This window comes from Alosa pseudoharengus, unplaced genomic scaffold, assembly GCF_046254945.1.
Source record: "Alosa pseudoharengus isolate Yale_2024_CS ecotype anadromous, Long Island Sound unplaced genomic scaffold, YU_APseudo_1.1 YU_APseudo_1.1_scf_12, whole genome shotgun sequence".
Classification (NCBI taxonomy): Eukaryota; Metazoa; Chordata; class Actinopteri; order Clupeiformes; family Clupeidae; genus Alosa; species Alosa pseudoharengus.
The window spans coordinates 23,658,170-23,671,737 of NW_027468587.1; the positions used below are offsets into that span (position 1 = coordinate 23,658,170).

Sequence of the window (13,568 nt, forward strand, 5' to 3'; positions counted from 1 at the left end):
TAACATGGAATTTTAGAATCTTGCATTGTTGAGGAACATTCTTTTATTTTCAAAGAGTGAATTCCTTTGGCTTATTTCAGACTGGTTTGTTGCAAATTGGTGTCTATTTTACATTGTGGCCCTTTGAATCAATGGAAATGGTTGTTGAATCTTTAAATAGAGCCAAGTGGGTTTTTGCATGTAAGTGTTCCACAATGTGTAATCTGGGTCATTCCGTGTCAAATCACCCAGTGGCTGGAAGGTCACCCTCTCCCAAAAAATCTGAAAAAAATCACGGGTGTTTGTAGACCAAACCTATGCATAAATCTTAAATAGTATATCTGTATCACTAATGGTTCCAAAACTACAGCCCTTTGAAGTTTCAAGTCATTTTAAGCATCGTGGTGAACAATCCTTTTTGTTCAACTTCCAACATTATTGGCTCTTTTGGTATTTCACACACAGTAGTGAAACTATGTGAATAGAAGTACATTTTCCTGTTGAATTAAACAATCCAATCAAATCAGGTGTATCTTGTGTAATTTCCCCTCTGCAAAGCTCTGAAAATGGCTATAAATTCATTATGTGAAAAAACATCACCTTTGAGGGCTTGTCATTTAAAAAGTATGTGACACAAATTCATCAGATTTTTTTCCCACTCATGTATGGATTATAAGGTCATGTCCATGCATTAACTTTGGTTGTTAACATTATCATATTGTCAGAGCATTTTTATTAAATTGGGCATGATTTTTAAAAAGCCTGTTTTCATCTTCTCATTTCACCACGTGGACAGTTAACAGGATTTTTTACAATTTTACCATATATCATTCTGTATGTGAGGATCATCTGCCCAAAATTTCGGCTTGTTGCTGAGTTTCTTCATTGAGATAAGATTTTTTACAAATATTGTCTATAAATCCACTGAATTTGTACTTTATCTGCAGTACCACTTTGCACCATGTGGTGCTCTTTTAATACAATGGAAGTCAATGGAAGAGTAAGAGAGTCACTTGTTTGCTGCACATATCCAATCTAACCACACAGTTTATGGTTCATATGGTTAAAGTAAAAAGGGGTTTCTAAAATTCAGTGCATTGTCAGATGCAGAAAAATCAATACTAAAGATTTATCATCTTTTTACAAATGCCTCTTGGATCCACGAGTCCTCAAACCTTGTTATGAATACTTGTGATGGAAACACACATGGTCATCTTCATCAAGTGAAATACCTTGATGAACTGAATTTTAGAAACCCATTGTTTGATTGTTTGTTAAAGCACTGATCTCCATCTTGATGCTCTTTGTCTATGTATCACAGAGGACTGCATCCCAAGCATATGACGATGAATATAGACTTTGCCTAACCAGCTGGCTAAAAATTATTAAAGTGCTCACATAGGCACTGATAGGTTGAAGCTGATGTAGAAAACTCATTACAAAGATGGTAATTATGCTAAATCCTCTTGCTGCATGTATGATGACCAGTCAGTCTTATGTGTGTATAATTTACTTGATCAGTTTATTTTCTATAAATAAGATTTATGTATGAGTAGTATGTTGTTCATGTTGCAATAATTATTTGGACCAATTCAACTATGAACCATAAACTGTGTGTTTAGATTGGATATGTGCAGCAAACAAGTGACTCTCTTACTCTTCCATTGACTTCCATTGTATTAAAAGAGCACCACATGTGGTGCAAAGTGGTACTGCAGATCCAGTACAAATTTTGTGGATTTATAGACAATATTTTAAAAAAATCTTATCTCAATGAAGAAACTCAGCAACAAGCCGAAAGTTTGGGCAGATGATCCTCACATACAGAATGATATATGGTAAAATTAAAAAAAATCCTGTTAACTGTCCACGTGGTGAAATGAGAAGATGAAAACAGGCTTTTTGAAAATCAAGCCCAATTTTAAAAAAATGCTCTGAAAATATGAAAATGATAACAACCAAAGTTAATGCATGGACAGGACCTTATTATACATATATGTGTAGGAAAAAAATCTGATGAATTTGTGTCACATACTTTTTGAATGAGAAGCCCTCAAAGGTGATGATATCTTTTCACATTATGAATTTATAGCCATTTTCAGAGCTTTGCAGAGGGGAAAGTATACAAGATACGTCTGATCCGATTGGATTTTTTAATTCAACAGGAAAATGTACTTCTAATCACATAGTTTCACTAATGTGTGTGAAATACCAAAAGAGCCAATAATGCTGGAAGTTGAACAAAAAGGATTGTTCACCACAATGCTTAAAATGACTTGAAGTTTCAAAGGGCTGTAGTTTTGCAACGATTAGTTATACAGATATACTATTTAAGATCTATGCATGGATTTGGTCTACAAACACCTGTGATTTTTTTCAGATTTTTTCGGAGAGGGTCACCTGCCAAATTGCGCTGAAATTGGGTGATTTCACACGGAATGACCCATCTGTACAAACACATAGGCATTATTCAGCCTAGGAAAGTGGTTTTGGTGTTTACATAATCTGATTTAGAGGTCACTGAAACATACAGTATATCACAAAGTATCAGTCCATCATTTTGCAAGTCTTATAGTAATTGACCTCTTGCCCAGGGGTTGACTGATATACTGTCTGTCCAATCAGAGGGGCCTGTATGATGCCCCTTTACTTTGCACAATTTTTGTCTAAAACAATAATCGGACAGCACAGTATGTTTATGTTAGTGAATGCAGGAAAATTGTGAAGGCAAAGTTGAAGATGGACATGATCATGTCCTAATTCGACAGAAGGGTGCAGATGGGATAACTGCAGTTAGCCTCCAAGTGACTATTGTTGTGACATCTGGCAAAAATGCTATACTAATAAATATAGTTTAAGATTAATAATTAACAATGCATGCCTATGCATGGGTCATGGTTTTACCAAAGTCATAGAACAGTCAAAACTATACATATTCTAAAAGTATATGCACTGTACATGAAATATAGCATCAATCAACTTATGTCCCATCTTCCTCCATACCATGCATAACACATACTCCTCTATTCTGTATAGGCGAATCAAGTGAACAGCTGATACATTTTGGCCTGCACTATTAAGGGAAACAAATTAAACACCCTAATATATATTTTCTGAAAGCATATACCCTCCGGAGGAGATATAACACCAATTAAGACATATCCCATCTTCCTCTATGCCATGCACAATACATTGCCCTCTATTCTGTAAAGGCGAATCTAGTGTAAAGTGGATACATTTTGGCCTATACTGTCCAGGGAAAACAAATTAAACACCATAAACTATATATTTTCTATAAGCATATACCCTCTAGATGAGATATAATACCAGTTAAGACATGTATTATCTTCCTCCATGCCTTGTACAATTTGTTTGTCAAATGTTGCAATTAGTTTTGGGTCACTATACATTAGCTATACATAATTACATTATGCCCTGTTTGCCCATGTTAACAAACAATTTCAAAAAACTTATAATACATTTTCTGTTTTTCTTGATGTAAGTAATCAACTCAGTAATTTTCATGGTGATATGTGAAGGTTAATTTTTTTCCCCTATTTGCGTGAGAAAAATACTGTATAGGCGCATGAATAGGGTATATTTAGGTCTTTATCTAAACTTTCCCCTATTGGCATTCTTCGGGGCTTTTTTTCCCTTACTCAGGACATATTGAGGATACAAAATCAGTTAAGTTTGCTTGTGTTGCAATTTGTTCAACCCTTTCTCCTAAAATGACTTGCAATAGGAAAAGTATCACAATCAATTGAGTATTTTAATTTTAGTTAGATTGAAATTGTGCTGGGGTCTAAGGATGTGTGTTTGTGTGTGTGTGTGTGTGTGTGTGTGTGTGTGTGTACATGCACGTGTGTGTATGTGTGTGTGTGTGTGTGTATGCGTACATGCACGTGTGTGTAGGTGTGTCAACTAAAAACAAATTATTTCCTTATTGCACCCTCATTAGAATAGCTAACTGGCTAACCGGAGACAAACAGCACACAGGATGGAAAACCTCTCAAAACCTCTCACTTTCTTAATTCAAATATTTGTATTGTTGTGGACAACACTACCATTTTTTTTAAATGGTACAGTATCTCTTAAGATTATGCTGGTAGACATATCATGGAGTTTATTTTTTTCGTTTAGGAAAGTAGCCGTATAGTAAGCGGTATAACGTATAGAACGCCAGTCATTATCAAAAAAATAAGTCCCTTCAGGACGAAACAAGTCCTGTTCGCCCTGTCGGGACTTATGTTCTGATAATGACCGGCGTTTTATATATTATCCCTTACATACTGTATATCTATATATGTTAGGGATAATGTATCACTATCATTGGCAACATTGGCATTGGCAATGTATCCTGTTTCTAGAAAGAGTTGTTGTTTGATGGTTGTTCCTTAGTTCAAACACTGCAGTGTTATTGACGGCAGGCTATGGTAAAACATTTACTACAACATCGACAGAGCTACATCATAAATAGAAATTATAAAAAATACACAACCTGTGTTTCTGTGTGCTCAGGTGCAAGTGTGAATGAGTGGATGTTGTGGACGCAGCTGTGTCTGCACAACTCTGCATAACTCTGTTGGTCCACCCCTGCACTCAAAGATGAATGAATGTAAATTTAAAATGTAATGATAAGTGAAATATTCTGTTGAAGGGTGTTCAGGTATGAACATGGAGGGTCAATCAAGTCAAAACGTTGACAACCGCAAAATATCCATGAATGACGCAACAGCGACTACTCTCGACCAATAGATCCAACCACCAAACTTTCCACTCATATTTGCGATTGAGCATTCATACCAACAGAAAAGAAACAACAAACCCCAAATCCAAGAACGACATTTCTAACTCTAAAGATTACAACGGAAGTTAGCCAACTCTTTCTAGAAATGGACCCCAGGGATAATCTAGGGCCATCTTGCTTATTTTTAACAGAGCACATGGCAGACATATTGTCACGTCATATGCAGCACTGAACAACATAAATTCTGGCTGGAATTGTTTATGGCTCGGTTGCATTGTTTTGAATATCTCACCTAATGACCCAATGGATGAAATCTGCAGTTGAACAAGTTTTTATTGGGGTTCAAGCATTGTTGTTTTACCTGGAACTGTGTTCCATTCAACAAACAATCTTATGAAAAGTTGAACTGTAGGCCTACAATGTAGCCCATTTCTTAACCTGGTGACCAATGAGCATAAAATGGGGGGAGATTGTGTGTGTGTGTGTGTGTGTGTGTGTGTGTGTGTGTGTGTGTGTGTGTGTGTGTGTGTGTGTGTGTGTGTGTGTGTGTGTGTGTGTGCGCGCGCGCGCGCATGTGTATTTCCAGAACAGGTCATCTTCTCAACATGCTCAACAATGACGACATAGCTGTTAGTGATAACTATCACGGAAATCGTTGTTTGTACATCTACAGCAGCGCAACATACCTGCTGCTTCCAAAAACGAGGCTCAGTTTATTGGGTTCAAACTAAAGCAGAACAGAAAACTGGACATCAACGCAGCGCTTCAGAGTGTACTCCGACTGGCTGGATTAAAATGATCTCTGATCTCACGGCACAGGACTAAAAAAGGAGGCAAAACAATCTGCCTCAGCCATTTTGTTTATCCTTAAGAACCTGTAACAGTATGTGAGCCATTCAGACCTGTCACCTTGTCAGTGACTCTTCCCACAGTATTTGTTTGGATATTGTTTTCCTTGCTTGCCTTTTGGATTTCAATAAAAAAATGTCTTGCCTTTTGGATTTTGGAGCATGTCTTGCCTTTTGTATCAATAAAAGTGTGTGTATGTGTGTGTGTGTATGTGTATGTGTGTGTGTGTGTGTGTGCTGTGCATAGTATACAGACACATGCACAAGAACATGCACAGACACCTGGCACTCTGCTGTGAGACACTTCTCCGCTTTTCAGCCTAAACAACCCCCTACCCCCGCCCCACCATAAGCATATGCCTGGTGTGTGTGTGTGAGAGAGAGAGTGTGTGTGTGTATGTGTGTGTGTGAGTGAGAGAGAGAGAGAGAGAGAGATTGTGTGTGTGTGTGTGTGTGTCTGTGTCGGGGCATTTGAACAACTGCTAGAAAGTTATTTCCTTATTGTACCCTCATTACAATGGTTGATGAGGTCCTCGTGACTTAGATATTGTTATTGATGTACATGTTTCCTGTTTCTGACAAACATTTGCAAGCTAGTGATAATCATTGTTTATAAGATACTGATAAGATAACTCCTAAGGAGTTGTTAAGGGGGAAAAACACTGTTGTGACCCAGTGGTATATATATGGCCAGAAAGCTATGAGATACATGTAATTTCTTCAGAGAGATACAAGTACGTGTTTATGAAAAAAAGAAGTACAACATATCAAGGTGAGAGGGAGAGTATTTCCATCATGTCCATGTAAGATCTACAGAGCACTTATAATTGTAATTACAAAGCACTCAGCAGAGTGGAGAGTGTCCTTACATTTTACTTTTTGCAGTCTTGTTTTGTAAAGATAATGTTAAAGCGTTTTTTTTTTATTTTAGACTAACTTGTCATAATGTGCTTATTTCTCAATTGATTACTGCTAAAAGTTCATTTTTCCTTCCTAGAATGGAGACACTTTTCTTCATTATTGCTCTTCATGTGTCAGGATTCACAGTTCTGGCACGACCTCAAGGTAAACAATGACAAGCTTTGATTGTCTATTTATTACACTGTTGTTTGCATTTCCTATTTGGTAAGAAAGCTATAATGAAATCATAAAGGCGACAAGGAGGTGGCAGAGTTATGTTGTTTTTGTCATTTTCAAGTTCAGGTTGGTTATCTACAGTAGGTGTAGTTGGCATGGCCATACAGTGCTGGCCTATACTTACTTTGCCTTTCTAGAATTGAATCAGTGAATCTTCAATGATTCGTTTTCCTTAGGTTAAGCATAACATGAACCATTTAATATGCATCTTTGCAATTTAAATAGCCTATAGTTTGTTTTTAATAGCAAACAGAAATATCAAGATAGCATAATATCAAGGTCATTACATCCTTCAATGGTCAAAATATCATTGTCCATATTATTCAATCAATATGGCACAATGAGGCTATAGTCGGCGGCTTAATCTACCAATAGTGAGCAGCATGGGCAGGCAAAATCGAAATTATGAGAACCGTTTAGACTCTACGGGCCAAGCCCCGATTGTTTTCAACTGCTAGCGACGCCCCTGCTGTGCATGTGTTGCAGGTGGTTTATAAAGCGTTTTAAACTGTGGCACGCTGACTTCCATAATCTAAGACTATAAAATGATACAATCTTGCTGTTTAAGTGATATGAATGTAATTTTTTTTTTCTTTACAGCTAAAAATGTGGCATTGTATGGAAAGGCCACACAATCAGACCTAATTGACAACTCATGGTCAGGGCACAGTAATGCCTACAATGCCATTGATGGAAATCGTGACTCACATTTTCGTCATGGATCCTGCACTGCTACTGATAGACAAACAAATCCCTGGTGGAGGGTTGATCTTTTGAGCCCGTACATAATCACCTCCGTCATCATCACCAACAGAGGAGACTGCTGCTCTGAGGAACTAAACGGGGCTCAGATTCACATTGGCAACTCCCTGCTGGACAATGGCAATAGCAATCCATTGTGAGTTTCAAAATGGCTCTGATAGTTAAATAACTGAAGGTAACAGGGAGTGTTGAAAAGCTATTGAGATAATGAATATTGTTCTTCCATTGAGATAATGAATATTAATCTTCAACTTCTATGAAGCTAGGTGGTTTTGTTAGGTGAATGTGTGAAAAGGATTATGCTTTTAGATTTTGTTTGGTTTTGGTATAATATTCTAAACCCTTACCCAACTATGTGCACACACAACATGTTGCAAAAGTCCACTGTACTAGATTAGATTAAATTCAACTTTATTGTCATTGTTCAGAGTACAAGTACAGAGACAACGAAATGCAGTTTGCGATGCAATTTGCAGAAAAGTGCAATGTGATATACACAGTATAAGCAGGTGGTGCATAAACAGTATACGATATATAGTGCAGTGTAGACAATATTATACAAGAAGGTGGAATGGTTTACAGTAATATAGTAACTTTAAATATGTGCAGTGTATTAGCAGAAACCTTATAAGAGCAGAATAGATATAGATTGTGCAGTATGAACAATGTATGAACAACATGTACTAAATAATCAATTAATGAATTAATCACCAAACAATCATTCATAGAAATAATTAGATGTATTCTGTTTCATATAAAGATGGTGAATATGAGACACACAGTATCAACATAAAGCACTATAACTCTTTACTTTCAGGGCAGGGGTCATATCCTCCATCCCAGCTGGCAGATCCCTCAGCTTCAGATGGGATAATGGGGTACAGGGACGCTATCTTAATGTTTTTCTGCCTGGACACAACAAGCTTTTGACACTTTGTGAGGTTGAGGTGTATGGATATCCAGCTCCAACAGGTAAGAGTTGTCCTTGTAAATAAAGCATGAGACAAAATACTCAAACTATTTTTTAAAGTGATATACAGTAGCTGATGCTCATTGCTTCTTATTTGAAATAGGAAACATATCAGGTTGGGGTCTGTGAAGTGTGCTATGGGGTTGGGATTTGATACAGTTGTTGTATTAGTATGGCTGTGTCTTGATCATTGTTTGGTGATTTGTCTTGATTTGTTAGTGTGTTGGTGTATAATTATGAACAAGTGTTCACACATGATTGCGACAAGGTGTTAGCCTAGAAATCTAGACGCACCCTATCGGCAGCAAATTACATTTGCTTCCAGGGCTACAGTAGTCTAGCAACTCTCTGTTGGCTTGTGAGCTTGAAAAATTAAACTTCTATCAGGCCAATCAAATCGTGTATAGAGTCGTTAGGCGGGCTTAACATAATGATTGATGGCAGAGTTGCAACGGTTTGGCTTGAATTCCCTGCTACTTCAAAACAAAGAAGATGGATGTTGCTGTTGGCCAACAGTGTAACATGAGTTAAGCTTGTTTTAAGATGGCAAAACTTTGAACTAGCCAACTAGCTCCGCTGGTGGGAAAACGCATGGGACTCAGCGCTGTCCTATTTGCAGAGGGAATTTGAAAGACAACCGATTATCCCGCCCCTCGGACTGAGCACTGCAAACGGTGAGTGCCCAGACCCTGCATTTTAATGTGGGTCTGGCTCGTCAGGCTAACAAGGTGTAGAACGCGGAGATACAGGTCTTCAACAAACTCCACCACTCCACACATGGGAATGATGCATATTATTTGGTAGTAGATAATTTGGTGTTCTTTCACTGTTTCCATGCAGGTGAGAATGTGGCTTTAAAAGGGAAAGCAACGCAGTCAGACCTTTATTCAAATGGTTTTGCGTACAATGCCATTGATGGGAATCGTGACGGCATATATGGTCATGGTTCCTGTACTCACACAGAAGCTCATCTCAACCCTTGGTGGAGAGTGGATTTGCTCCAAAATCATAAAGTCTTCTCCGTGGTAATCACCAACACTGTGGATAGCATTCCCAGTAGACTGAATGGGGCTGAAATACGAATTGGAAATTCTTTGGAGCAGAATGGTATCAACAACCCCAGGTAAAAATGGTCTCTCAATTTCTTGACAAATGTATATGACATAGATACTACAGTACATTGTGACCAATGTCCCTAAATGTAATACTGTCCTTGTTATTGTGCTCTGAAGAGATACTTTGTGTGTGTGTGTGTGTGTGTGTGTGTGTGTGTGTGTGTGTGTGTGTTGCGTGTGAATGTGTGTATGTTACTCTACATAATCTGTGACAGACTACTGAAATAATGGTATAGTGTACTGTAGACCTATGCACATGGACACTGTATTAGTATTGTTCAAATCCTGTTTTAATTTCCAGATGTGCAGTGATCTCCTCTATTCCTGCTGGATTCTCTGAGACCTTTGAATGTCATGGGATGGAGGGACGCTATGTTACCGTGGTGATTCCTGGACGTACAGAGTATCTAACACTCTGTGAAGTGGAGGTATATGGATCACCACTGGACTAAGTCCAGTGAAACAGCACATAGGATGGAAAACCTCTCAAAACCTCTCAACATTCTCAATTCTCAAATGTATGTATTGTTTTGGACAACACTACCTTTTTTCTAAATGATATCTGGGTATACACCTGGATATTATGTAAATTGTATGTATATAAAACATTTTTTATATTGAATTCTGCAGCTAAATAATGACTATTGAAAGATAAATTTTGGATTACTAACATTTTTATGAAATAGAAGTGATTATTAATAATTTTACATGTATTAGAAGTGAATACTAATCTACATTTATTACATAGAAGTGATTAACATTTCATTTTCTTATATTCTGTGTATGCTTTCTATACATTTAATACTGTGCATCAACTTTGCTTTGTCTGTCATTTGCTCTCTCCATGTCACGATTTTCTAATAAAGGTCATGCGACCCCCTTTGTCATGAGTTAAGGGTATTCTGCCTTAGGCAGTAATATTAGGAATATCCCGACAGGAACTAGACTATGGCAAGAGAATGCTGAAGGATGTATATTGTATTGACCACTTACTTGGAGTAGCCACATGACTTGTGTATGGTGCATGGATCACATGCTATGTCCAAGAAGTGTATATGTATTGTTGTATTTCTGCATGTATGAGGATTTTTGGAAAAGACCATTGTACTCATGTGATTTGTATTACCAATGTAATTAACATGCATAAGATGGGGCTTCGCCCTAGAGAACTTTGAGTAGTGTTACTGGAACATGCTGTTGCTAGTGACCTGCTCCCGGTATCGTGAATAAACCTGCAGTGGTTCCTCACACCTGAGTGTTGCCTGGATATTTTTGACCACACTATATCTGTATTTTTCATTTTACTCTCTTTAATCTTAATTGTATTATATGTTTTCCTTGCAAAACCACCCTGTTAAGGTGGAATGAATTTTAAGATGGTGTTAAAAAATAAAATGTTTCTAAATAACAACAGGTCCTGTTTATGTAATGTCTACATATATAATTTGTGGTCACCCCCATCCCGAACCGGTTCTCACTATTTTCCCTTGCTGTGGCCCTGGTCTCCTTCCCCACTCCTCCACTGCTGCCATGATGTCCAAATCTGTCCAAACTGCCTTGTCAAACCATGAAATGAAATATAGACAAATAACACAAAACTGCAGGCAGGGACCCAACTAGATGTACCACAGAGCGGTACAAAATATGACCACCACCCAGTCCAGCACATTTTTTCCTTTTTTGTGTTTGTAATTGAGTGTGTGCAGAGTGTGTGGTTGTTTTTGTTTATATGTGTGTTTCTGTGTGTGTTTATTGAGTGTATGTGCCTACATGTAAGTTAGGTTTTTTTGTGTGTTTGTGTGTGCGTGTGTGTGTGTGTGTGTGTGTGTATGTGTGTGTGTGTGTGTGTGTGTGTGTGTCTGTTTGTGTATGTATGTGTGTTTGTATGTGTGGGTGCATGTTTGTGAGGGTGTGTGTGTGTGTGTATGACATTGAAGTTGAACTGTACAATGTAGTCCATTGTGTGTGTGTCGGGGCGTTTGAACAACTGTTAAAAATAAGTTGTTTTCTTATTGTAGGCTACCATTACCAGTATAGCCAACTGATTAACTGAAGACAAGGTCAAACTGTTGATGAACTTCGATCGACTACTATTATCCTTTTCGTTTTGCTGTGTTTCCTGTTTTGACATTTCAACATTTTCAAGCTACTGATAAGCATTGTTGATAAGAGATCAATAACCTTATTCCTAGGAGTCATTAAGGAATTTAAAAAAAATACCTGTTGTGACTAGTGGTTATAAATAAGATCAGAAAGCTTATGAGATACATGTCACTTCTTCAGACAGAAGTCTCAAACGCATAAGAAAAAGAAGCACACCATCTCAAGGTAAGAGAAGTAGTATACTGAAAGATATACTAAAGTATAGTAGTACAAAAGTACAGTAAAGATACTGTTATGAATGGAAATACCTATTTTAGACTAATTTGTCGTAATGTGCATATTTTTCAAGTGATTACTGCTAAAACATAACTTCTCCTTCCTAGAATGGAGACACTTTTCTTGATTATAGCTCTTCATGTGTCAGGATTCACAGTTCTGGCACTACCTCAAGGTAAACAATGACAAACTGTGATAGTCTATTAATCAAACTGTTTCTCATAATGACCAGTGTTGGTAATAACGGCATTTAAGTATAGCGGCGCTACTAACGGAGTCTACTAACGGAGTTTTTTTCAGTAACGAGTAACGTGTAATCTAATTGATTACACTTCCCATTTTAACTAGATGTACCGCAGAGCGGTACAAAATATGACTGCCGCCCAGTCCAGCACATTTTTTCCACAAAAATAAGGCACGTTTGTCAAATTGTGTTCATTTCCTATTTTGTTCCTTTTTTGTGTTTGTAATTGAGTGTTTGCACAGTGTGTGGTTGTTTTTATGTATATGTGTGCTTCTGTGTGTGTGTGTATTGAGTGTGTGTGCCTGCATGTAAGTTAGTTTTTTTTTGTGTGTGTTTGTGTGTGTGTGTTTATGCATTTGTGTGCGTGTTTGTGCGTGTTGTGTGTGTGCATGTGTAGTGTGCTATTCAACTACTTTACCAATAACCTAGCCCATCTGTTACAATACATACAAAACTGGTATACATGAAATATATCTAAATATATCTAAATATATACAAATAAATCTGAATATATATATATATATATATATATATATATATCAAAACCCTTGAATATATATGTCAAAACCTGAGAATGTATGTCAAAATCAAAGTCTGAATATATAAAACATGAGAATATGCCAAAAGGGAGTTACGTGCTGTGTCACCTCTCTCATGCGGGTTCTCCACAGAGCTGGCGACCCTAGGACTTAAATCTAACAAGTTATGCCTTTTATAACAAGCTTTTTGAGTGGTGTAAATAAAATGTATGAGTGCCTTTTGGCATATTCTCATGTTTATATATATATATTCTTTGTTTAGTGAACACATAAAACCATCAGTTTGTAAGTGAAATCATTATGAATTATCAGTTCTCATTATCAGTAAGAATTACGATTTTTGAGTTTGTTTATTGTTACCTAGCAACTGAGGCTTTAAGTGTTACATTTATTATACGGCTCTTCACAATGCAAGTAGAATGCTCCATTGACTTGAATGGGATTTCCGAAAGTTCTAGCGGTCATTATTTCTTGGGAAAGGACCTTTGAAAACAAGAATGACCGCTGTCAATGGGTACCTTTATATGGCTCTGTTTGCAAACTATTTGTTTCTCAGCAAAAGCCACGACGAAACGGTAACAAATCAATGTAAAGAGACATATCATGGAGTTTATTTTTTCGTTTTGGCAAGTAGCCGTATAATAAGAGGGATAATGTATAGAACGCCGGTCATTATGGGAAAATAAGTCCCTTCAGGGCGAAACAAGACCCCTTCACTGGCGCGTCGGGGTCCGGTTCGCCCTGTCGGGACTTATTTTCCCCATAATGACCGGCGTTCTATACATTATCCCTTACGAAATGCGGTAGGCCTAGTGCAGTGGTTAGAAGAGTAAGATTTGACCCCA

The 13,568-nt window shown here is 37.4% G+C and overlaps 1 protein-coding gene across 1 annotated transcript; it reads left to right on the plus strand.

Annotated features, from left to right (window-relative positions):
* The first annotated feature begins 5,713 nt into the window (after positions 1-5,713).
* Positions 5,714-10,013, plus strand: LOC143119640 (uncharacterized). Its single transcript, XM_076281261.1, has 5 exons — positions 5,714-5,753; positions 7,315-7,612; positions 8,294-8,448; positions 9,287-9,569; positions 9,863-10,013. The coding sequence occupies exons 1-5, from the start codon at positions 5,714-5,716 to the stop codon at positions 10,011-10,013; spliced, it is 927 nt and encodes a 308-aa protein (XP_076137376.1).
* The last annotated feature ends 3,555 nt before the right edge of the window (positions 10,014-13,568 follow it).

What these genes read in the sequence shown, in the direction of transcription:
- LOC143119640 (XM_076281261.1), top strand. Translation starts at nt 5,714, where the DNA reads ATGTCTTGCCTTTTGGATTTTGGAGCATGTCTTGCCTTTT. An exon ending in AATGGCAATAGCAATCCATT is followed by an intron (nt 7,613 to 8,293) that starts GTGAGTTTCAAA and finishes CTTTACTTTCAG; the next exon opens with GGCAGGGGTCATATCCTCCA. An exon ending in TGGATATCCAGCTCCAACAG is followed by an intron (nt 8,449 to 9,286) that starts GTAAGAGTTGTC and finishes GTTTCCATGCAG; the next exon opens with GTGAGAATGTGGCTTTAAAA.